We start from the raw sequence: 23,426 nt of genomic DNA, 5'->3' as shown, positions 1-23,426 counted from the left end.
GAAGGCTGCTAGGGCTTCAGCATCCGGATAGTCAACGATCTGGTTCTTTTTGGTTAGGAACCTAGTCCAGAATTTTCTGGCTGATTCTCCGGGTTGTTGGACTATATGACTTAAATCATCGGCATTTGGTGGCCAGACATAAGTACCTTGGAAGTTGTCAAGAAAAGCTTCTTCCAAGTCCTCCCAGCTGCCGATGGAATTTTCAGGTAGGCTATTTAACCAGTGTCTAGCTGGCCCTTTTAATTTTAGTGGGAGGTATTTGATGGCGTGGAGATCATCTCCGCGAGCCATATGGATGTGGAGAATAAAATCTTCGATCCACACTGCAGGATCGATTGTTCCGTCGTACGATTCAGTGTTGACGGGCTTGAACCCCTTGGGGAATTCGTGATCCAGTAGTTCGTCTGTGAAGTAGAGGGGATGTGCGGCGCCTCTATATCTGTCACGACCGGTTTTCCAATAAAAATATTTATTGAGAAACCGATCCCTTTTACGGACCAGTAGAGAAGAATCCTTCTCACTGGTAGACAATATCTTGATCACAGAAGAAAAACCAGGAGTACCAAAATACAATACAAGGCTGAGCGGAGACTGCTCAACAATTATTACAGACACGCCGATATTACACATAAAGGCGGATAGGGTGGCATAACTACTGACTCACAATAAAAGCGGTGGTGGATATGTCACAGAGAAGTGGGTGACATGACTCCTGAAACTAACAGCTCTTCGAGCGTCGGAGTGAGGCTCGAGGATTCTTATTGTGGGTGGCGGAAGCGTATATAATACAAGTGACCAATAACCAGGATCGCACGGGACTGACTGGGACTCCTCTAGGCGTCGGACTCACTATCGAACTCTTCATCCATGAGATCGCCTTCGTCAACATCTGGCCAAATCAACAAGCCAGGTGAGTACTATGAAAGTACTCGCAAGACAGTTCGGACATAAGATATAACAAATGTAAAAATGATGCATATGAACAGATTAATAGAGCGCACTCAGACAATGAGATAGCAATGCATGGGAAAATAAAAGGGAAGTCGGGCGGTAGTCCTCCCGAAATCCCAATGTAATGCTGAAGGCCAATCGAGTGTCTGAATGACTCCTCGAAAGGATACAAATGAAATAACAATGCCGCAGTCGGGTGTCAAGGCGACACCACATAAAGGGCTTATAATAGAATATAAATAACAGTGCGTGCCACAGTCGGACGTCTGAGCGACATCACATAAAGGGCTTATATCAAAAGTAAATAACGAGCGTGCCACAGTCGGACGTCTGAGCGACATCACATAAAGGGCTTATATTGAAAGTAAATGACAAGAGTGCCACAGTCAGACGTCTGAGCGACATCACATAAAGGGCTTATATTTCATAACTTGATATTTCAGTAGCTCATGAATTTAAATCATTTCAAGGAAATATTCAGTTACGAGATAAAAGGTTAGTCCATCCACAGGAATAATAATTCAACCGGGTTTACCACTCAAACTTGTTCACCGGGGATTTACCACGGAGACTGACATAGGAACTGACATGGATATGGATAAGTTGGCCTGGTCCTTGACCATGGACACGATGACTCGAAAGGATTTGACTCTGCAGAGTTTGTACTCTTAACCACAGCCAACGGATTTCCGTAGTCACAAGGGACTAGTTCCGTTTACAGTGTTTTAGGAGAAACACATCTAACCAGTACACACCCATTCAACATTCCGATGCCAGGAATCACCCTCGGCAACGTTCAAGAAAAACCTTGAGACGGGGAGGCTACAACCTCGTGTAGCATGGGATCAAATTTATACCGCGCGCTCTAAGGGGTGCCCCCCTCTCGGTCCCAGCCGGAAACACCCATGCCCCCTGACCGGATGACTGGCTTTAATCCAGGGCCATGGAACCCTCATCCCGGCCCCTCTATTTGGTGTGTACAAGGAAAGAGGTTAGCAACTTACTAAACCGTATTCTTTGCAGAAAACATGTGGCAGCACGAGAGGGGAAGAACGGTAACGTGGCTCAGTCCACGTTAACGTCGGAGTTTATCAGATGATGTAAGACTGGCATGCTACAACAATACCATCTTACTACCTTTCATGTCACCACATGATCAGGTCATTTCTCATCAAAGATCACAGTAACTCCGGAACACACGTTTAGTTGCTTTGCATGCAACGTAATACTCACCGATGCTCATATGCCATGCACAAACCATTCAAGCAAACATGCGAAACACCTGTCATATCAAAGGTTCAAACATGCTTGCCTGGTTCGGAGAAGTCGGAGTCTAGCTCGGCGAAGTTCGCGGCTTCGTCACCTCCTCCGGAACCTATGGTATAACGAAACCGTATACTAACGTGAAAATCGTTGCGTGAATAAAAATTGTTCCAAAAATTTTCCAAATAAATACTATAAAAAACTAGACAAAAATATAAGACTGACAGAAAAAGAATCAATCAAAAATCATCTTTTATTAAAAAGATATAAGGGTTTTAGTCCAAGGAGTGATCTGTGATGAAACCGAAAAGATCCAGGGACTTGTTTGAGAAAACAGAAAACGGTTCGGAATGAAATCGCCAGCCCAAAGAGAAAACGCATTTTGCCCGAAGGCGCTTTCAGAAAACGGTTCGAGGGGGAAAGAAGAGAGGCTGACGGGGGGTCCCACCCGTCAGGTTTAAAACTCCCAACGGAGCTCCCTGGCGCCCGAAGGTTGCGGTGGTCGCCGGCGTTGAACAACGGCGAGGCAGAGAGATCGGAGGGTACCAAGAGGTTCAGGGTGTTCTTCCGCGTCGGTGGGTGGTGGACTTGGCCGTCGGAGAGTACCACGTCGACGGCGACACTTTCTCCAGCGGACGGTGGTTCGGGCGATGGTGGAGTACTCCGGTGGGTGCTGCAAACTCGAAATTGATGCGCAGGTCAGAAGAGTGGATGCACTAGGGGACTACTGGCATGAGCTGAGAGGTAGAGGTGCACGCACGGGGGTGAATCGAGCTGGGTCCCGAAGCGGGTCGAGGCGGCCGGAGTTGGGGAAGAAGACTCCCTCGGGGGCTGCCCAGTGGCTTGGCGTAGTACTGGTGGTGTGTGGAGATGGTGCGGGTTCGAGTTCGAGCTCGGGGCCTCCTTTTATAGGCGATCCGAGGGGGTGCCCGTGAACGGGATCGCTTCGGCGAACAATTACGGCGAGGCAGAGGTCGGGCAGGGGGTTTAGGAGGCTAGGCATCACCAGGGAGGGTCACTGGTGCCATTCCTCCACCAAACATCGGTCGGGCTTGGCGTAATACGCCGGTCCTCGACGGAACGGCCGTACGGGCACGGCGGCGGCAGGGAGCGCGCTCCGCGCCTAGCAGTTCACGACGACGGATGGCAGCGTGCACGGGTGAGTGGATGGCCACGCGGTGGCCTCTGGTGGCTTGGGCGGCGCTGGACGGCGCCGTCCAACGCTGCGCCTCTCTGGCAGCCGCAAAAGCCGCTGCTGCCGTCGCTCACGGGGTGGCGCACCTCCTCCAGCTCGTCGCCGACGCCCGCAAGCTTCCAGGTGATCGTGCGGCGCAGGGATAAGAAGGAGGGGACAGGGAGCAAGGCGCCACCGTGGCTACTGGCGAGATCGAGGAAAGGTTCTGAAGAAAACGACAGCAGCTTCTGAAACTGTTTACTGAACTTCTGAACTTGACAGTAACAGTGCCCATCAGGTGTTCGACGAAATGATTTGGCATGAAGAAAAAAAATTCTGGAGCTGGGACTTGGTAAGGTGACCTCTCAATGCATCCAGAGGCTGCCTGAATTTTCTCAGATTTTTAGAAGGAGGAATCAAATGAATTTCATCAAATTTGGCAAATATGGTCCAAACTTGCAGCAAGTACAATTTGAAAAATTTGAACTAGCGACCAGTGGATCTTCATGGATCCTAGTTGAGGGCTCTAAGGACTAGCCAGGGAAATTTGTTTGGAGGCCAAACTCAAAGTAGAAATGGTAGTTCTTTGTAAATCTCCAAGAGCCAAAGTAGAAGGCAGAAAATATTTTTGATAAGAAATAAATGGAAACAAAAACATGAGGGAGTTCAACTTGCTGGATTTGAAGTATAACTTGACACAAAGATGGGGAATGGCTTTTGGGAGGGGATTTCCACTTAGGTCATGGCAAGAGGAGATTTTGAAAAGGGGAAAAGATCACTCCAAATGCCATAGGGCTATTTAAAAGATTTTCAAAAAAATTCCCAAATGAAAAACATTTGGTGTTGAGTCAACATGAGATGAAAAACCTCCAAGACAAAGAACAAGTCTTGGATGAATCCAAACAAAACACTTGTCATAAAAGAAAATTTTTGAGAGGGAGAGTTCTTTAGAAGAAAATTTTAAATAACATCCCTCAAATCAAATAAAAGTTTGAAAAAGCCAAATAAAATTTTTGGGTGTCACAATATCTGGCCGCGTCACGGTGCACCTCCGATGAAGTCCGTTTGCGGTTATCGGCCCGGGCGTGACTAGGTTTGTCACGTCCGAATAGGTAGCCGTCATCCCGAGTAGGGAAGCGTCCTCGCGATCCGTAGATTGATCTGGTGTGTCCTGCTCTATTGTCCAAGTCCTGCCGAAGGTCGTATGTATGGTCCCGAGTTGTTCTGTCTCTGTTTTTACGAGGCGGTGGGGCGGGCTGTCGTTCGGCCTGAGTTGCCATTTTATCCCGACCATGGGGTGGTCGGTCCGCCGCACTATCCCGACCATGTGGTGGTCATTCTGCATTGCGCGAGGGGGGTACGGGATCTGGTGCCTCCTCATCAAACTGAGGTAGCAGTTTGCGCTTCGGGCGCTTGAGGCCGTATTCTTTGGCTGCCAGGACATCGATCCATCTGTCAATGAGTAGGTCTTGATCGGCTTGGAGCTGCTGCTCCTTTTTCTTCAGTCTTCTAGCAGTAGCTATTAGCTGGCGCTTGAAGCGCTCCTGCTCGAGGGGTGCCTCGGGCGCGATGAAATCCTCACTGCCGAGGCTCTCCTCATCCTCGGAGACTGGACGATAACTATCGTCATCCGGGTCATTGGGCATGGCATGTTTATCAGGGTTAACTTGCCCGTTGTCTTGTTCCTCCTGTTCAGATGCTGCTCCAATAGGGTCTTCATTGTTTTCGGCGTCGCCTGAAGTACTATTTTCTTTGGTGCCAGTGTTGCCATCTTTTGAGCGACGAGGCTTAGAACGGCGTTTAGGGCACCAGCGCTTGGGCTGTGTCTCAGAAGGTTTATTCGCAACTGGATCTTCTTTGTCATCGTCGCTAGCTTTTTTAGGCGTGTCAACCATGTACACATCGTACGAAGAGGTGGCCGTCCAACGTCTAGTGAATGGTGGGTCTTGGCCTTGCTCCTTGTCGGCATCGTCGTCCATACCGTCGATGTCTTCGGAGCCATAATCAAGCATGTCGGTTAAGTCGTCGACAGTGGCTATGAAGTGGGTGGCGGGTGGGAAGCAAAATTCTCCATCGTCAGCCTCTAGCTCGAACCGAACATAGTTCGGCTATGAGTCCTTCTCCAAGGACAAATTCTTTAAAGAGTTTAGCACGTCACCCAAAGGTGAGTGCTGGAAGATGTCTGCGGCGCTGAATTCGAAAATCGATAACCGATCCAGCTCGGCGTCCGCAGGCATACATGGTCCGGAACTTATAGCCGGAGACGAGCCCGGAGTTCCATTGACGCAAATATTGCAGGGTGTCGACTCTGTGTGCGGCTCCAACGCTGCGGACTCTGTGGCCTCGGATGGCGCACTCTTCTCCGGATTTAAGGTCATTGCAGCAACAGGAACCATCTCCTGAATGTGATCCAATGACAGGTTTGAGTTGTGTTCATCGGAGCGAGAGGGAGCGATCGCCGCAGTCTCGAATCCGTCAATGATCAGGTCCCCACGGATGTCCACGACGTAGTTCAAGCTTCCAAATCTGACTTGATGGCCAGGGGCATAGCTATCGATCTGCTCCAGATGGCCAAGTGAGTTGGCCCGCAGAGCGAAGCCGCCGAATACGAAGATCTGTCCGGGGAGGAAGGTTTCTCCTTGGACAGCGTCACTATCGACGATTGAAGGGGCCATCGAACCTTTCGTCGACGACACAGTGGAACTCTCAATGAAAGCACCAATGTCGGTGTCAAAACCGGCGGATCTCGGGTAGGGGGTCCCGAACTGTGCGTCCAGGATCAATGGTAACAGGAGACAGGGGACACGATGTTTACCTAGGTTCGGGCCCTCTCTTTGGAGGTAATACCCTACTTTCTGCTTGATTGATCTTGATGAATATGAGTGTTACAAGAGTTGATCTACCTCGAGATCGTAAACCCTAGAGGTCTAGCCTATATGACTATGGTAATGAGGATATCCTTTCCGGACTACATCCTCCGGTTTATGTAGACACCAGGGGGATCTAGGGTTACATGCACACTAGTAGAAAAAGGGGCTTTAGTCCCGGTTCATAAGGGCCTTTAGTCCCAGTTCTGGAACCGGGACTAAAGGGTCGTTACTAAAGCCTCCCCCTTTAGTCCCGGTTCTTACACGAACCGGGACTAAAGTCCCTCCACGTGGCCACTGCCTGGAGGTCCACCTTTAGTCCCGGTTGGTAACACGAACCGATACTAAAGGAAACTTTTTGAAAAAAATTTGAAATTTTTTTAATTTTTTATTTATTTTCAAATTTCTAAATTATTTTAACCTCTAATCTCTAATCACCCCTCATCACTGCTCAATTTAACCTCTAGTCTCTAATCACCCCTCATCATTCCAAATCATCTAACTTCCCGGACGGTCACCCATCCTCTCACTACTCCAGCCTGGGCAGGCTTAACTTCCGGGTTCTATTCTCCCTCGTTTCCAAGTCTGCACTTGTTGTTGTCCTGACAATAGTAAGATGCCAATCCTATTAACCCTCAGGAATTTTGATTGAGCATGAAGTCACACATTTCACTGTTTGAGTTTGAAACTATTGTTCTAAAAAACAATAATTATTTAGTAACAATAATATTTCATGAATAAGTAGTTTGAGCATAGTTTGACCACAGTTTGACCAGATTTGATCAAAATTCAAAAAAACTGAAATAATTATTTCGTAACACTAATGTTTCTTGAATAATTAGGTTGACCATTGTTTGACCACAATTTGACCAGATTTGACCAAAATTCAAAAAAACTGAAATAATTATTTAGTAACACTAATATTCTTGAATAATTATTTAGTAACACTAATACTTCTTGAATAAGTAGTTTGACCATAGTTTGACCAGATTTAACAAAAATTCAAAAAAACTAAAATTTGAGCATAACCTTTTTTCCTTTTAGAATTTGAGTCAAAATCGGATGCGGATTTTCGTGCTGAACATTTTGATATATTATACGTTTTTTTCTGACATCGTAGCAAAAGTTATAGCCGTTTTACATTTTCCCTACACTTTTTGCAAAACATGTCCAAATTTAAGTTTTTAAATTTTCCTAACTAGTACATGTAGTAACATAACTACATCTAGAAGGATTTTAATTTTTGAAGTTTTTATCATTTTCTTTTGCTTTTTACAAAACTGAAAAGGCGATCCACAGGGGGGTAGAGTTTGAAAATGGGACTTTTAGTACTGGTTCGTGGCACGAACCGGTACTAATGCCTCAAACCTGATTAGTACCGGTTGGTGGCTCGAACCGGGACTAAAGGTCGAACCTTTAGTACCGGTTGGTGCCACGAACCGGTACTAATGGGCATCGCACCCTTTAGTCCCGGTTCGTGGCACCAACCGGGACTAAAGGTCCCATTTGAACCGGGACTAATGCATGTACGGTGCCCTAGCCGCTCGAACCGGGACTAATGCTCACATTAGTCCTGGTTCGTAATGCAACCGGGATTAATGCTCTTTTCTGGCCGAACCAAAGCCCTGTTTTCTACTAGTGCCGAGCTTGCCTACATAGGAAGCAATCTTCATGGTTGATCGCCAAGCTTGCCTTCCACGCAAAGGAGAGTCCAATCCGGACATGGGTAGAGTCTTCGGCCTTCATGTCTTCACAGCCCACCAGTCCGGCCCATAGATAACAGGCCGGACGCCAGAGGAACCTTTAGTCCAGGACTACCTCAGTCACCACTTCAGAGTGCCGAGCTCTTCGCTCCGCCACCTCGGGACCGGCTTGGGGGATGGAACCTTGTCCCGCATCAAGCTTGGACCGCGTCATCAATGCCGAACACATTAACCAGCTAAGTCGCTTTAATGCTCAAAGTTTTAAATTTTTAACTTGTGTTCAGTTCGACCATGCTCACATACGTTGTTCCTTAAAAGAAACTCCCCTTACCCATGTTAACTGGGGGCTCTTAAAATTTACACGAGTCGTTCTATAATAATGTGTTTTCTTCTTGATCGTTGCAAAGTCTTTTTCTACCGCTCCTTTTCGACTCGAGTGTATGGTCAATAGCCGGATAGCCTAGCTTCTCTCTAAAGCCGCTCGAGTTTAGTTCGCTAAACTGGCCTCAGAGAAGCACTCCACCTTCGGGATAAGGAGCTTGAAGCCGTAGGCTGACCCGCTTGAAGTCTTGAGATCGGATGTGTCATGTTAAAGCACGACAGAAGCACAATTTTTTTTTAAAAAAGACCAATTTCCGGATTGGCACCAAAATCTCGGTTTAGTCCGGATGTCAAGTTTTTACATAAGTTTTTTGCTTTTCGAGCCTATGGCACTTTTAAACTATTTGTGTGTTTCCAGCATAAGTCTCGTAGTGCAACGCCGGACACCTTTAGAGATTCTGCAAAAACATTCTCGGATATTGCTATATATGCATCGGTTTCGAATTTTGTCTTTGGTCAATTGTTGGGTTGCCCGGCTCCAGTGGTTGCCTCCTACGTTCCGCTTTGTTCGGCTAGGTGTGCAACCACTGCGATTTTGCTTCCAGCTCGCATGGTTAAGCCTCAGTGGAGAAAGCCGAAAACTGTCTGTCAAAATAAGCATAAACTGGTCAGCGATCCGATGACTGTGTTAAATGACGGGTCGTTCATAACATTGGCCGAAGTGTTTACGGCTTGACCTTGGCTATCGCCGAACACTAACCAGGGGCTAGTAGCTGGCCTCCCAACTTTAAGCTCCTATGACTAAGTGAAAGTTATAAAGCCCGCATATCTGATTGCCTCGTTTCCGCTAACACAACCGCCTCAGGGCACAAAGACGTCGGCTAAGGGTTGTCTTGTTATTGCGGAAACACCCTGCGTAGTATCTACAAAGGGGTAGAAGCCGACGATGGGCCACTTTCAACTGATAAACGGTCGCAACAGAGTCAAAATAAACATATTATCAGTATTTGTATACAAGCGCTGCCTTCCGTAATCATTGTTATAAAGCCATAAATATGCGTCAATTTGAATTAAGATTTCGGCCAAGCTGGGTTGCCTGGCTCCTGTGATTACCCCTACATTCCCGATTGTTCGGCTAGGAGGTAAAGGGAGCACCTCTGTGATTGTTACTTCTGGGTCATCCGTGTTAGTACCTCAGACTGGGAGAAGCCGAAAGCTAGCCATCTTAAAGAATATAATTAGTCGGCAACGGCGAAAGTGAAAATTTTAGTCCATATTTTTCTCCACTGAGACTTACCCCGAACTAAATCCTCAATATTTTTCTCCCGCATCGATCGGAGTTGAGGTTTCATGATCATGGTCGGCATGACAACCCAAAGAAAGGAATCGATAGCGGGATTATTTTCTTTGGCAGATGTTCCTTACATCAAATTGTAATATAACATTCTCTCTGCATACCTTTATTTATGAAACCATATGGCCGGATTACCTTGTTTGTCGTAAACCTTTGCCCTTGTAAAGGCTTTATAAAGTAGGACAAACACTCCCCGGCCACTGGCCGAGGAGGTTGAAGCCGATGGTCGGTCAACAAGGTGTTGTACAATGCGGATCCGAGCATTCATGATGTAATGTACTTGGATACATAGAGTCATTACACATAAAAATTGCGAGTAAAATCCATTTACTGCAATCCATATTTTAAACCACTTGGGGCCTACCTTGGCGAGCTCGGATTTCGACCAGCTCTAAGCTCCTTTAAGAGAACTTTATTCTCATTCCGAGAAGTTTGTGTTAAACACAACAATATTTTCTGTCAAACGGATGTCGATCCTTAATTCAGCCACCCGTGCCCACATTAAAGCTCGGGGGCTACTGGGCTTCACGCTCATTATTTATAAATATTAAAGGGGCACATCGATCCCCTGATCTGGTGTTGCCACCCGACCAGTGTCTCAGGGGCTACTGCATTGCTTATTCAATACAGAGAATTCAAAGTGCTTAGTGTTCGGCATGACCGAACTATGGGCAAGCGCGTCTTCGAACAACAATAAGTACCATCTGGGACTTATCCGGCATCAAGCTAATATATCACGGCGACTTCTCACAACCCTCTCTCAGGGGCCTATCCGCCGATCATTATTTCTAATATATTACACTGCGTTTCTATTCCTACGTATGCTGCCGAGCTAGGATTTGATCCTCGGGCCGATTTTGCAAATCAACCTGAGTCTTAGGGGCTACTAGGATCAGCAGCTTTATGTTTTCCTTGAGGTGCATCTCGGGTTTTAGACCGACACACACCTTGAGGGCTACTGGATATATATATACTGGCTATATATCTCGGCAGAGAATAAATTGCACCAATAAAAAATATGCACAAAAAATCAGCCCGCAGTCGGGGTGGTGCACCACCTCGGAAGCAGTCTGGCATAAAGCTCGGGCGCCAGTTGCTGGCTCCATAGAGGGCATTTCCGACATTAAGCTCCGCTGAATTCGTTCAATCTTTTAAAAGACCGAGATAGTTTACGACACCTCGGACGCTGACCATCGTTGGAGCTCGGAAGTGGTCCGGCATAAAGCTCGGATTCGAATGGCTCGTTCCGTAGAGAACTTTTCAGTGTTAAACTCGGATAACCTCCTTCAAACTTTTTCAAGCCAAGGTGATCTATGACACCTCGGATATAGTCCGGCGTTGGAGCTCGGATATAGTCCGGCGTTGGTGCTCGGCTGCAAAAGATATCTCGACTGCAGTCCGGCGTTGGAGCTCGGATGCAAGAGGACACCGCCGCATGGGAAAAACTTCAAACCCGAGGTGTGGCGTAAAAAATAGTAAGGCATTGATAAAGGCCGAGAACTTAAAGGGGCTCCTCGGTTACTCGACGTGCAAACTCTTTGGATTCACTTCGGTGATCCTCAAGATCGACGATGAGAAGATCTGTTGAACCAGTTTTCAAGACCGACGACCAAAGATGAAGAACAGTTCGAAAGAATCGAGGAGCGTCCCCAACTTGAATACCAGTTCAGGGGGCTACTGACAGTGTCCTGGACTAGGGGGTACTCACCATGTCGTCTCCCGACCAGTTGGATCGGGCCGAGGACCCCCATGGCGGTTCACTCATGGGCCAGTTCGGACAACCCATGCCGCATACAAGGGATATTCCACAAGACTTGATGATCCAGACAAGGACTCCTCTCCACCTACGTATTCGACTAGGACTCTTGTTATCCTAGGCCTCCGGTATGTTATATAAGCCGAGGCTAGGCTAGTCGATAGATCACCATGACATTATTCATCATACCCTCAGGTTTAGACCACAACATACGATCTCGGGGTAGATCAACTCTTGTAACCCCCATACTCATCAAAGTCAATCAAGCAGCATGTAGGGTATTATCTCTTCGAGAGAGCCCGAAGCTGGGTAAAATCCCGTGTCCATGTTACCATCGATCCTAAGACACACAGTTTGGGACCCCCTACTCGAGATCTCTCGGTTTTGACACCGACAGCGCGGGCCGGCGCAACTGGCGGGGCGGCGGGGGCCGCCGCCAGCAGAAGCCGCAGGCATCGGGTGCAGGGGGCGCCCCGCTACCAGTAGCCGCCCCCGCCATGGGCCGCTGGGCAGAACCCGTGGTCGGGCGTTGTCCATGCCTGTCACATGCCCGTCCCGCGGGCCCCTGCACCGGGTCTTCTTGGTCCCCGCCCCACGGGCCACCAGGCGTTCATCGGCGCCCCTACCAGCCCTACGGTGCTCCGCTCGCTCTGCCACCCCGTGGTGGCTACGGCGCGCCCGCTCAGGCGCCACCCTATGGAGGCCAGCCGCCGGTACCTGCACCGTTGGACCCCGCCCTCCTGGCCGCCCTACACTCGGCTCCGTCGCCGAGTAACTATGGCGGTGGAGGCGACTAGTACATGGACTCGGGTGCTACTGCGCACATGACTGCTCATCCCGGTAACCTATCCTCTTCCACTCCAGTTAACACACCCACTCGTATCACCGTTGGCAACGGTTCTTCTTTACCTATCACCCATGTCGGTAGCACTAGTTTTCCTTCTGGTTCCACACCTATCACTATGTCTAATGTCCTTGTCTCACCTGACTTAGTCACTAGTTTAGTTTCCGTTCGTCGTCTTACTCGTGAGAATCCTCTTACTGTTGAATTTGACGGTGTTGGTTTTTCTGTGAAGGACACCCGTACCCGGATGGTGCTTCACTGATGTGATAGCCCTGATGAGCTTTATCCCGTGCATGCCGCCGCCTCCACCTCCACACCCATCGCCCTCGCCGCCGGCATCGACCTTTGGCATGCTCGCTTGGGCCACCCCAACCCCACCGTTTTGCGTCAGATTCTTAGGAGTTTTTCTTTCTCATGTAATAAGCTCGAGACGCATACTTGTGAGGCTTGTCGCTTAGGCAAGCACGTTCGTCTTCCCTTTAGTGTGTCTACTTCAGTTTCCACTTTTCCGTTTCAATTACTTCATAGTGATGTTTGGACGTCTCCCGTTGTGAGTAACACGGGCTATCTATACTACTTGGTGATTTTAGATGATTATTCTCATCATGTGTGGACTTTTCCTCTTCGTCGTAAATCCGATGCTTTAGCCAGCCTTTTATTCCCATGTCACCACGCAATTCGGTCGCCCCATACTCGCACTCCAGACTGATAACGGAAAAGAGTTTGAAAATGTCGCTCTCCGCACGCTTCTCGCCTCTGACGACATCACTTTTCGTCTGGCTTGTCCTTACACTTCACAGCAGAACGGCCGTGCCGAGCGCATTCTCCGCACTCTTAATGACTGTGTTTGCACGTTACTCATTCACTCTAACGTGCCCGCTTAGTTTTGGCCCGATGCTCTCTCCACCGCCACTTTCTTAGTTAACATTCGTCAGTGTCATCCTCGGTGGAACTACGCCCCTCACCACCTTCTCTTCGGTACACCACCGTCCTATGACGGTCTCCGCATCTTTGGGTGTCTTTGTTATCCTAGCACCGCATCCACCATGCCACACAAACTCGCACCACGTTCCATCCCATGCGTCTTCCTTGGCTAGCCTCCTAACACCAAAGGTTACCGGTGCTATGATCCTGTCACTCATCGTGTGTACACCTCGAGGCACGTGTACTTCGTCGAGACGGTGTTCTCTTTTTCTTAGGTTTCTCCAGCTTTGGCTCCTTCGGCGCCGACACCCGCGCTCCCTTCCTGGAGTGATGTGCGGCGGCGCCCCCCTAGAGGCTCCCTCGGCACGACGCCTTCTGCCGCCACCGCCCGACTTTTCGACTCCCTCCCCAAAGGTCGAGTCTGACCGGGCCCCCGGGTCCCCATCTCCCTCCTATGAGGTTGAGCCAGCAACTACCCCGCGCGCCACCCCCGTGACGGGCTCGACGTCCTCCTCGCCCATCCCCTCCTCGGCCGCAGGCTCGGCCGGCACTGCCGCCGCCGCGGCCCCAATTGCCGATGCCGTGGCCCCCGTCGCCGCTGCGGCCCCCGTATCTGCCGCGGGTGTCCCGGCTGCCGCGGCTCCCGCCCCCGCCGTCGGCCCTGCTGCCCCGCCTCTTGGCGTGATGACACGTGCCCGGGCAGGAGTGCTCCGACCGAGCATGCGCTACTCCTCCGATGAGTATGTGCGCACCGCCTCGACGTCGACGCCATCACCCATCCCCACCTCCGCTCGCGCTGCCTTCGGGATCCCCACTGGCTAGCTGCGATGCAAGAGGAGTTCGACGCCCTGCAGTGCACCCGCACATGGCAGCTTGTTCCGCGACCCCCTCGTGCCAACATCATCACTGGCAAGTGGGTGTTTCCCCACAAGACCCGCCCGGACGGTTCTCTCGAGCGCTACAAGGCTCGTTGGGTGGTTCATGGATTTCGGCAGCATGCGGGCGTGGACTTCACCGACACCTTCACCCCGGTTGTTAAACCGAGAATGATCCGTGCCGTACTTCAGTTGGCGGTCTCGCGCGCCTGGCCTGTGCACTAGTTGGATGTCTCCAACGCCTTCTTGCACGGCCATCTTGCCGAGCAGGTGTTCTGCGAGGAGCCCACTGGCTTCGTCGACGCCGAGCACCCCGACTTTGTGTGCTTGCTCTCCGTTGTCTTTACATGTTGAAGCAGGCGCCTCGGGCTTGGTATCAGCGTATCGCAGCCTTCCTGCAGTCTCTGGGATTTTGGTCCACTCGCTCTGATGCCTCACTCTTCGTGTATCATCAGGGCGCCAACACTGCATATCTGCTACTCTACGTCGACGACATCATCCTCACGGTGTCCGTCCCCGATCTCCTTCAGCGGCTGACTGCTCGTCTTCGTGACGAGTTCGTCCTCAAGGACTTGGGCCCTCTGCACTACTTCCTCGGCATCGAGGTGGTCCGACGGACTGACAGCTTCTTTCTGCATCAGCAAAAGTACGCCCACAAGCTCCTGAAGCGTGCCAGTATGCTTAACTGCAAGCCGGCGCCCACCGCCGTCGACACGAAGGCGAAGGTCTCTGCTCTGGAGGGGTCTGTCGCGTTCGATGCAGCGTTCTATCGCTCCATTGTTGGTGTCTTACAGTACCTGACGCTGACTCGACCCAACCTGCAGTACGCCGTTCAGCAGGTGTGCCTCCACATACACGCTCTGCGTGACTCCCACTGGACCTTGGTGAAGCGTATTCTCCATTACGTATGCGGCACTATGTCTTTGGGACTCACTCTGATGGCTTCCGCCTCCAGCGACCTCGTGGCCTACTCGGATGCCGACTGGGCTGGCTGCCCCGACACTCGACGCTCCACGTCAGGCTACTGCGTCTACCTTGGGCCCGTGCCGATCTCTTGGTCATCGAAGCGGCAGCCCACGGTCTCCCGCTCCAGCGCAGAGGCAGAGTATCGCGTCGTGGCTAATGCCGTGGCCGAGTGCTCTTGGATCCGTCAGCTGCTCCAGGAGTTGCTTTGTGATGTTCACAAGGCCACTCTTGTCTACTGCGATAACGTCAACACGGTCTACCTTTCCGCCAACCCGGTGCACCATCGACGTACGAAGCATATTGAGCTCGATATTCACTTCGTGCACGAGCAGGTTGCCCTTGGCCGTGTCCGGGTTCTCCACGTGCCGACGTTGCAACAGTTTGCTGATGTGATGACTAAGGGATTGCCTACTTCTGTCTTCGAGGAGTTTCGGTCCAGTCTCTATGTCTCTAGCGACGCTTCGACTGCGGGGGTGTTGAGTATGTATTTTGTGTTGCATGTATATTGAAGTTGTGGCCCACCTCCTAGTCTTGTATAGTTGAGGTAAAGGCCTACCCTGTAATTATATATATGTGTACCAGCACCCCGTCAATACAACGTCTATTGTATTGCAAACTATCCCGTCTACAGTAAATGGATGTAGCAAAAAACATCTTCGGTGGTAGCAAAAAACGACGATGGTTGCAACCAAAACGACTTCGCCGCCGTCGCAGGGTCGCAGCTACCATGAACGATTGCAGTAAAAAGAGTGACCGGTAGTAGCTTTATTCGTCGCTGGTTGTAGCATCCATATTGGCTGGTTCCAGCAAAACGTCGCGGCCGTCGACCTCGTCTTCCAGCAAAATCTATAGACGGTTCCAGCAAATGGCGTTGCTGGTTCCAGCAAAACATAATGCCAGTGGCAACATGCGGCCCGCGGCAGGTGCAACTTCATTAACAGAAAAAACATGGCCTCCTCCCTGAACAAGAGCTCACAGCCATGACCATGGATGCAACACGCAGTCCCGTGAGTTCCAGCAAAAAATGTGAGCGTTGGATGCAACATTTGTGGACTGGTGGAAAAGAAAAGCTTACTAGCCGTGCCCATGGGGGGGGGGGGGGGGGGTGGAGAAAGGAGGAGGCCATGGGGCGAGCATGGGGAGAATGAGAGGAGTGTGCGCGGCCATGGCGACGATGATGGGAGAGAGAGAGAGGCGGAGCGCGGCCATGGCGACGAGGATCAGAGAGAGGGGCGGAGCGCGGCCATTGCGACGACGATCAGAGATAGAGAGGCGGAGCACGGCCATGGCTGCACGCATCGGGAGAGAGAGAGAGTTCGCGGGAGGAAGAAGAAGATAGGATAAGGAGGAGCGATATGCGTGGGCCGGCAAAGACGCATGGCTCCCTGGCGTTGGTGGGTGTGCGAGGGGTGTTGGGAGCGAGCGAAGAGTCCGGCCGAAGCTTGGGCCGGACTGCCGTAGGCAAACGTTTCCCTATTATTAAGAACGTGCACTTACATTTCAAACATGTACACCTGACAAAACAGACACATCACAACCCACGTAGGACTACACACATATAAATAGTACTGTATCGTACCATCTGTAGATACGGTGCCAAAGTAATTTAGGATAGATCCAGCCATCCATCCGTGGCATCATCATTCGCACAGCCAGGATGTGCGTGCACATGCATTGATGCAGCTTATTTTAGTTGCACATTACGCTACCCGTCATATGTATACCCAGCGCGCAGACAATATGCTGATATACTAACTACATGACGGGGTAGGCACCGTACATGGCGATGCCACACAGCCCGCGGGGCCCGTCGGCTCCCCTGCGCACGAAGAAGAAGCCCTTCTGACCCCACGTCTCCCCCCACGAGTTCTTGGCGATCCAGTACTCTTCTCCGGCGCCGGTGACTCCGAAGCCGACCAGCGTCACCACGTGGTTTTGGCTGGTGGTGCATGGCCCCTTGTACACGCCGGACTTGTAGTTCTGCAGGACGGGGCCGCTCCCGTCGATCTGGACGGCCACCGGCCTCCCGAGCACGGCCAGCGCCAGCGCGCTCTCGCTGCTCCCCGGCTGCACCTCCTGGACGCCGGTGATCTTGCCGATGCGTCGGGCGGCGTCTTGCACTGTGCATCTGCCTCGCTTGGCCAAGTAGGGGTACTCGGCCTCCGTGAGGAGACCGCCTTTTGATTTGATCCATTGAAGTGCGCTCTTGGGAAACCCGTAGCCACATGGCGAGCTGAACACACCCGTGCTGCAGTCCACGAGCTCCTGCACAGACAGGTCCACCAGCTCCCCGCCATTTATCTTGTTCAAGCTCTCCACCGTCGCAGCTGCAGCAAATGCCCAGCAGCATCCTACAGAAATATTGTGCAACAAGGTGGTTTCATGTGTGTAACCAGTAACTACACGCATGCATGCCATATAAATTGCTTACCACATGCCCCTTGTTGCTTAGCAGGCGTGACGACACCATGTTTCCTCCAGTCGAACTGCCGAGGAGGGTCAGAGGCAGTCATCGTCAAATTACGATCCTCCTCGACAAAGTTTTTGGATGATATCACCCCCTCCGTGACATCTCCGACCAAAGTAGTGATGAGATCATCACCAGCACTGGCGCCACCATAAGCATCTCCCACATACCGTGCCATGAACTCCTCGTTGGTGAGGTCGGTGAACTCGTTTTCACCGAGCTCATAGCCGAGCCTCTCGGCGTCCCTGTTGGAGGCGTCGATGAAGTCTACGTTGCGACGGTACACCTCAAACCGCAGCAGCTTCTCGGCGGCACTATGGTACGACCGGCCATGCGCTGACATCCACAGGTGGAACCTACCCAGCATCAGCAGGTCATGGTTGTCTCCATCGCTGGACGTAGCACGGGAGGAAGGCAATGTGGTGCTGGACAGGGCGATCAGGAGGACGAGGAGGGGCAACGAGCGGAAGAGGCGAGCCATGCCCATGTGTTGATGCAAGAACACTTGATTTTGGTGATGGTGGCGAGGGTTCTCAGTTCTATGGGTCGTTTATATAGTGGGGGATATTAAGCTCAGGAGGCTGTGGCCGCCGAATGCCAATTATTTGCTCGGCGTGCATGATGTGGACTGAGGAGCTACACCTCACATCATGCTACTGTTAGGCATTGGTGTCATTAATTATGTGATGTTTGCTCACATGCTATGCTCGTACGTGGCATGGCTATATAATTTTTATCCGGGTATATCTACAGCTACCGATAACATTATTAATTTCTTTACACATATACACATCAAGGAAAATTAGAAGGCAATGGTGTTAGTATATGATGATTGCTCTCCATGGCCCATGTCATGCTCGTACATGGCATGGCTATGTGATTTTTATTTTCCCGTATATCACAATTGTGAAGGAGATAGATACAAGGAGGGCAAGTTTTGTTAGCTGAAATTTTATGTTTGTAGGCCGACCTTCAAACCAGGAGGCGCACAATCTTTTAAAATTTTCTGTTTTGCTTCCCCAGGGTCGTCACTTGTGGCTTCTACATCCACCTGACCGCTTTTGTATCCCTATGAATTTTGCTTTACATTAATAAAGTGTGGGGATCCCTAAAAAAAACTACGGCCACCCATAAGTTTACAAGTTTGTTCATACATATACAAATCTCAAAAATGTTTAGCGGATCGTAGCAATTTGACTTTGTTTTTTCTTCTCAAACTTAGAAAACTGATGAATTCTTGCATGAAACTCTAACACCAGATTGTCGATTCTCCGTATGGCTTGCACTCTAATGAATTCTAAATTGTATGAGAATTAGCAAACATGGCACGGCTCTATAATTTCTATTTGGGTCTATCTACTGCTGCCGATAACATTATTAATTTGTTTACACATATACAAATCGAGAAAAATTAGGAGATAATGGTGTTAGTATATGATGATTGCTCTCCATTGCCCATGCCATGCTCGTACATGGCATGCTATGTGATTTTATTTGTGTCTATCTACGGCCACCCATAAGGCCATAACTTTATGAAATTGTCTATACATGTACAAATTTAGAAAATGTCCAGCGGGTTGTAGCAATTTGATTTTTTTCGCAAAGTTAAAAAACTGATGAAATCTTGCACGAAACTCAACACCGGATTGACGATTCTCTGAATAGCTTGCACTCCACAGAATTTTCAATTGTACTACCTCCGTCTGGTTTTCTTAGTCCTCATTGTATTTTGGGCCAAACTTGGAGCACATATTAGGCTAGCAAAATGTTAATACATGCCACTAAAAATTATATTGTTGAATTCATATTTTAATACGATTTTCATTGATATTATATTTGCTTCACATAACTTATATTTTATGTGTTAAATTTATGGTCAAAATATAATCATAAAAACAAGGAGACAAGTAAACCCGGATGGAGTGAGACTTTTTAGAGAAAAGATGGAGTGAGAATTACTAGCAAACATGGTTTTCTTTTTATTTTATTCCCTCGTGGATCATGCCCATGGACAAGCGGACCCATGCATTTGAAAGAAACTGTATCGCACTGATTAAGCTAAGATATACGAGAGTTTGCTAGTAATTCTCCATCATTTTTCATTTTACGTGTCTCCATCATTGGTGCCCCTTCGAGGTTCCAAGCGGCGCCATATATAATCACATGACCAGTTAAATTACAAGCCTGCACCTAGAGCTTTTTTTCTTAGGAACCGGCAGAACCATTGCCTTTTCTTATAGAAGAGCGAAAAACGCGATGTACAGAGTGGCACACGTTTTATAGGGAAGGTGACAAAACCACCAAAAACCTGTACACGCTACACACCAACAGCTAGCTTAGCCAATACCCACTGTTGGCATGCCCCAGCAAACGCCAACTCTCGTTGCTTAATTGCCTCGAAGGCCAACATTGTGCCGCACGGTGCGTCACCCATAGTCCAGTGAAAACACACCTATTTCTTTCCTTCCAGATTGACCATAAGGTGTAGATTATCCTCCCGCTGCGCCGCCAGTGCACTTGCTTTGATTGGTTTACAAGCATCATGTCACACCAATCCGACATATTTCCTGGCTGTGGGAGGTAACCAGAGGTCGGATGACCCTCGCTCGGCCATGAGTTCACCTGGTTCCAGACAGCGACCGAGAAGGGACAATCCTTACAAAGGTGATTTGCCGTTTCCGGCTCTTGAAGGCATAGCAGACACCTGGGATTATGTGGCCAACCACGCAGAGCGGGCATGTCCTCTGTGAGGATTCTTCCATGGAGGGTGAGCCAGGTGAAGAATTTAAACTTGGGCTCGGCGTGGGAGGACCAGACCTTGGTGGTGTCGAACCTAGGGTGGGAGCCGAAGAATTGCGCCCCATAGGCCGAAACAGAGGAGAAGACACCATTGGTAGTTAGGTTCCAAGAGATGCGGTCTTCATAGGCAGGCAACATGGTTGTCTGGCTAACCCACACCCATAGAGACACGAATTCTCGTAGTTGTTGCAAGGTCTGAAGGCGGGCCACCGTCCTGATCCAGTTCTCTTTCATCAACTCGCTGCGCGCGGATCTATTCTTTCTGGAAGCAATCTTGTAGAGCTTGGGGGCAATGAATTGGAGAGGGCCTCTTCTGCTCCAGTTGTCATGCCAGAAAAGGGCCTTTTGCCCATTGCCTAACGAGATGGTGGTGCAGGCACGAAAAAGGTTCTGATCAGCTTGGTCGCACGGCAGTTCAGTACCCACCCATGGCCTCTCAGGGTCCGTCCATTGAAGCCAGGGGAAACGAAGGCGAAGGGATCGGACAAATCTTTCCAGGTCCATAATTCCAAGACCGCCCAAATGCTTCAGGCGACAGACGGTCTTCCAGTTAACCAGGGATTGCCCAGCCGAGGTCTGAGCATGGTCCTCTTTCTACTAGACAAAGGCGTGTATGATTTTGTCAATCTTCCGTAGGATCCCCTTTGATAGGTTGAGGGCGGTGATATGAAAAGTCGCCATGGCCGTGAGGACCGACTGAGCTAGGGCCACCCCGCCAGGCTTGTTAAGCAGCTTTCCTTTCCATCCAGGCAGTCTGCCAGCAATCTTGTCCATGAATGGTTGCAGGTCGATCCCTCGCAGTCGGTGATAGTGTAAGGGAAGCCCCAGGTAATGCACCCGGAAGGTAGCGATCTTGGCGGGGAAGACGGATAACACATCTTGGAGATCAATGCCGCCACATCGGATCGGGCAGACCTCGGTCTTGAACAAGTTTGTAATTAGGCCGCTAGCCTTCCCCAAGAATGAGAGGATAGCAGAAATTGCACGTAATTCTTCCTTGTTCGGGTTTGCAAAAATTCCCGCATCATCCGCATATAGAGATATCCTGCATCTGGCTGAGAGCACACAGACGGGCTTGAGAATGCCTTGCTGGGAGGCTAGTCGAAGGATCTGCTGCAGTGGGTCTATGGCCAAAATGAATAGCATCGGTGATAGCGGGTCGCCCTAGCGTAGGCCTTTTACGTGTCTGAATTTTCTGCCCGGGTTTCCATTAAGAAGGACCTTTGACGACGAAGAGGACAAGGACAGGAAAATCCAGTCATGTCAACGCTGACCGAACCTCAGATGCTGAAGAACCTCCAATAGGAACACCCAATTGACAGAGTCGAAGGCCTTTGAAATATCAAGCTTGAGGAAGAGGTCGGGGATGTTCCAATGGTGTAGGTCTTTGATGAGGCTCCGAACATGCATGGAGTTGTCGTGTATGGAGCGCTTCTGCATGAAAGCGCTTTGACATTTGGATACCAGCGTGGGCAGAATTGGAGCTAGCATGTTGGCCAAAAGCTTGGGGAAGTTCTTGAAAAGGCTATGAATGAGGCTAATCGGTCTGTAATCCCCTACCACGCGGGCGTCAGCTTTCTTTGGGAGCAGAATGATGTTCGCCGAGTTGATGAGAGAAGCACGGTCACCACGGAGGTTTGCAAGCTGTAAGATTGCAGCAAGATCGCCTCGCCTAATGATCTCCCAACAGGAATTGAAAAAGGCCCCAATGAAACCATCTGGGCCCGATGCTTTGACAGAGGGAAGTAAAAAACCGCGTCTTTAATCTCGTTTCATCGAAAGGCGCGTCAAGCTCCGAGAGGTCATGCGACGGCATCACCAGGTTGTCCCACATTAGACTTGACGTCCGGGGTGTCGGAGATCCAAGGTGGTTCTGGAAGTGTTACACTAGTAGAAAACAGGGCTTTGGTTCGGGCCTGGCCAGCCCATTAGTCTCGGTTCAGTCACGAAATGGAACCCATGGGGGCATACGTCCCGGTTTGTGCGGCCAGGGGGCCGGCTGGGCCTCGTGGGGCATTGGTCCCGGTTCGTCTGGACCCTTTGGTCCCGGTTCCAGACACGAACCGGGACCAATGGTCCTCGCTCCTGGCCCACATCCATTGGTCCCGGTTCGTGGCTGGAACCGGGACCAAAGGGGGGCCTTTAGTCCCGGTTCCAGCCACGAACCAGGACCAATGAGGTGCCCCATCGCCGGCGAGCAGAGCACTCCACACTGCTCTGTTCTTTCTGGCCGGCGAGGGGAGAGCTTTGTGGTGCTCTAGCTCACCTCCTATGCACATGAAGTGTTCGATGAAATGCCCGAGCCACACTAGTTAAGCTTTCTCCTCTTGAAGCTCGACCTCCAACCTCCATTTTCCTCGAGATTTGTCTAGGTTTAGCGGTCCGTCAAGTCCCGTCCCCGTCTTCACCGCCGTCGATCGCCCGCGCCGATCTCGCCGCCGACACCACCGTGGTGAGCCTCTTGTTCGTATCTTCTTTCTAAAAGAAAAAAAATTCTTACTTGTATTATTAGATAGATACTTGTCTAATTTTCTTACTTTTATTGTTGCTTGTTATTATATAGTGCGATGGTTTTGGTATCCGCCCCCGTCGGCCCTCGTCCTGTCTATGATTCGGATGTGGTATATATTATCTTTTATAACTATTTGGTTTATTAATTGTTTATGACAATTATGCCGACCAACGTGACATAGATTTGATTTATCTAGGAGGTATGTGAACCGGAAATTCCAACCGACCCTATTGTCGAGAGGTTAAATTTAGTTGAAGAAGAAAACAATTACTTGAAGGAAAAAGTAAAAAAAATTGAGGAGAAGATGATATTGGATTTGCATGTTGCGGATGTCGTCGGTGATCACAAGATCAAGATGGATACAATGCGTTTGAAGATTAGAAAGATTAGAAAATATTCCATTCATATGGAGGCTTGGTATCATTATGCCGTTGGATCAATTGTTACCTTGGTTACGATTATGATCGCTTTGTTGTTGCATTGAATTTTTTACATAGTTTCAATGTATGGTTTAATTAGATGATCTGGAGAGTTATATGTTGTTCAATGAGAACTATGTATGTACTTTGGTTTTAATGTGATGATGAACTTATATTAATTTGGTCACTTATCTATTCATGATGTTCTGTAATGGTTTTTGACACACTTAA

The 23,426-nt window shown here is 49.7% G+C and overlaps 1 protein-coding gene across 1 annotated transcript; it reads right to left on the bottom strand.

The window, feature by feature from the left end:
* Positions 1–16,527: 16,527 nt before the first annotated feature.
* Positions 16,528–18,005, bottom strand: LOC109742476 (senescence-specific cysteine protease SAG12). Its single transcript, XM_020301562.4, has 2 exons — positions 17,430–18,005; positions 16,528–17,349 (listed from the first exon to the last, which is right to left on the bottom strand). The coding sequence occupies exons 1-2, from the start codon at positions 17,950–17,952 to the stop codon at positions 16,754–16,756; spliced, it is 1,119 nt and encodes a 372-aa protein (XP_020157151.1). The 5' UTR covers positions 17,953–18,005; the 3' UTR covers positions 16,528–16,753.
* Positions 18,006–23,426: the final 5,421 nt, after the last annotated feature.

Source organism: Aegilops tauschii, chromosome 1 (assembly GCF_002575655.3).
Source record: "Aegilops tauschii subsp. strangulata cultivar AL8/78 chromosome 1, Aet v6.0, whole genome shotgun sequence".
Classification (NCBI taxonomy): Eukaryota; Viridiplantae; Streptophyta; class Magnoliopsida; order Poales; family Poaceae; genus Aegilops; species Aegilops tauschii.
The sequence above is the reverse complement of the archived record's forward strand: the minus strand, read 5'-3'. Positions and strand labels throughout refer to the sequence as shown.

Coding starts and splice junctions, on each gene's coding strand:
- LOC109742476 (XM_020301562.4), bottom strand. CDS start 17,952: ATGGGCATGGCTCGCCTCTTCCGCTCGTTGCCCCTCCTCGTCCTCCTG. Junction 17,350..17,429: donor TAAGCAACAAGGGGCATGTG/GTAAGCAATTTA, acceptor ATATTTCTGTAG/GATGCTGCTGGGCATTTGCT.